Genomic DNA, 1003 nt, shown 5'->3' on the forward strand with positions numbered 1-1003 from the left:
TCGTACTCAACATTTTCCTTCCTTGTAAACTTACTTTTTTCAGAAACTTACTGTTAGGCAGACTGTAAAGATAAAAGAAATAGAATTTGGTTTACCAAAACCCATAAATCTGTAGTTCCAAAAAGTAAGGCTTTGCCATTCTTATCGCAAGCTTTCAAAAAAGACAACTTTTAGACAAAAAAATGGAACATAATTATGAAATTCAAACAAAAAAAACAAATAAAAAAACAAACACAAACTAAACCCTTAAGCTTATGTTTTTCTTCTCACAAGTAAAGTCAATTACATACCGGTTGATACGTGTGAAGTTGCGAGGGGAGGGAGATGTATCGTTTCCAAACCGCGCCATCAGAGTAGCATAATTACTCTCCCTCACGTGATGAATCGCCACAGACCGAGACGTCACTGGACGAACACAAAAACCCACATGAACATCATGGAAATGACAAGGCTTTTCTCGGGCATATACTATACCTAAATAATTCTTCTCATACAGTGCACGTCCCACCATCATATCTTCGTGATCCATACCCACAGAATAAAAGTCCGATCTTCTGGTGGCATTCTTAGGATAAAACACAAGACGCTTTAGTGGTTCGTATGAAACAACCTGTTCCACAGCATCCCTCGCAAGAGTCGCAATAAATCCAGCAGCATAAAGATACATACGCGTACCATTCTCACTGCCCTCATTAATACGAGCAATGTTCATCAGCCCCCAATACAGCCCACGGCGGGGCAGGGTGCGCAGGTCAGCAAGGTACTGCGGCACACGCAAAAACATATCGTCGTCGCCCTTTGTCAGATAACTAGCGTTGGGGAACAGTTGGACGGCATGGTGGAACCACATGAACGTCTTGCGGCTCATGCCAACCTCAGCCTCAATGCCCCAAAATCCTTGGCATCCAACTACTTTATTTGTTGTCACTTTTCCCTCATGTATGGGCAGCGTGAGCACATCATGCCACTCCGATGCCTCCTCCTGAACTCCAGCAGAGTAGTT

General features: G+C 43.1%; 1 protein-coding gene across 1 annotated transcript; it reads right to left on the reverse strand.

Moving 5' to 3' along the window:
- Positions 1-238: 238 nt before the first annotated feature.
- On the reverse strand, positions 239-1003 carry TM35_000271100 (putative UDP-Gal or UDP-GlcNAc-dependent glycosyltransferase; the record flags this gene model as incomplete). Its single annotated transcript, XM_029028003.1, has 1 exon — positions 239-1003. A coding segment is annotated over one exon (765 nt), but the record flags the coding sequence as incomplete, so codon positions are not given.

This window comes from Trypanosoma theileri (assembly GCF_002087225.1).
Source record: "Trypanosoma theileri isolate Edinburgh chromosome Unknown TM35_Tth_27_V1, whole genome shotgun sequence".
In the NCBI taxonomy this organism is placed as follows: Eukaryota; Euglenozoa; class Kinetoplastea; order Trypanosomatida; family Trypanosomatidae; genus Trypanosoma; species Trypanosoma theileri.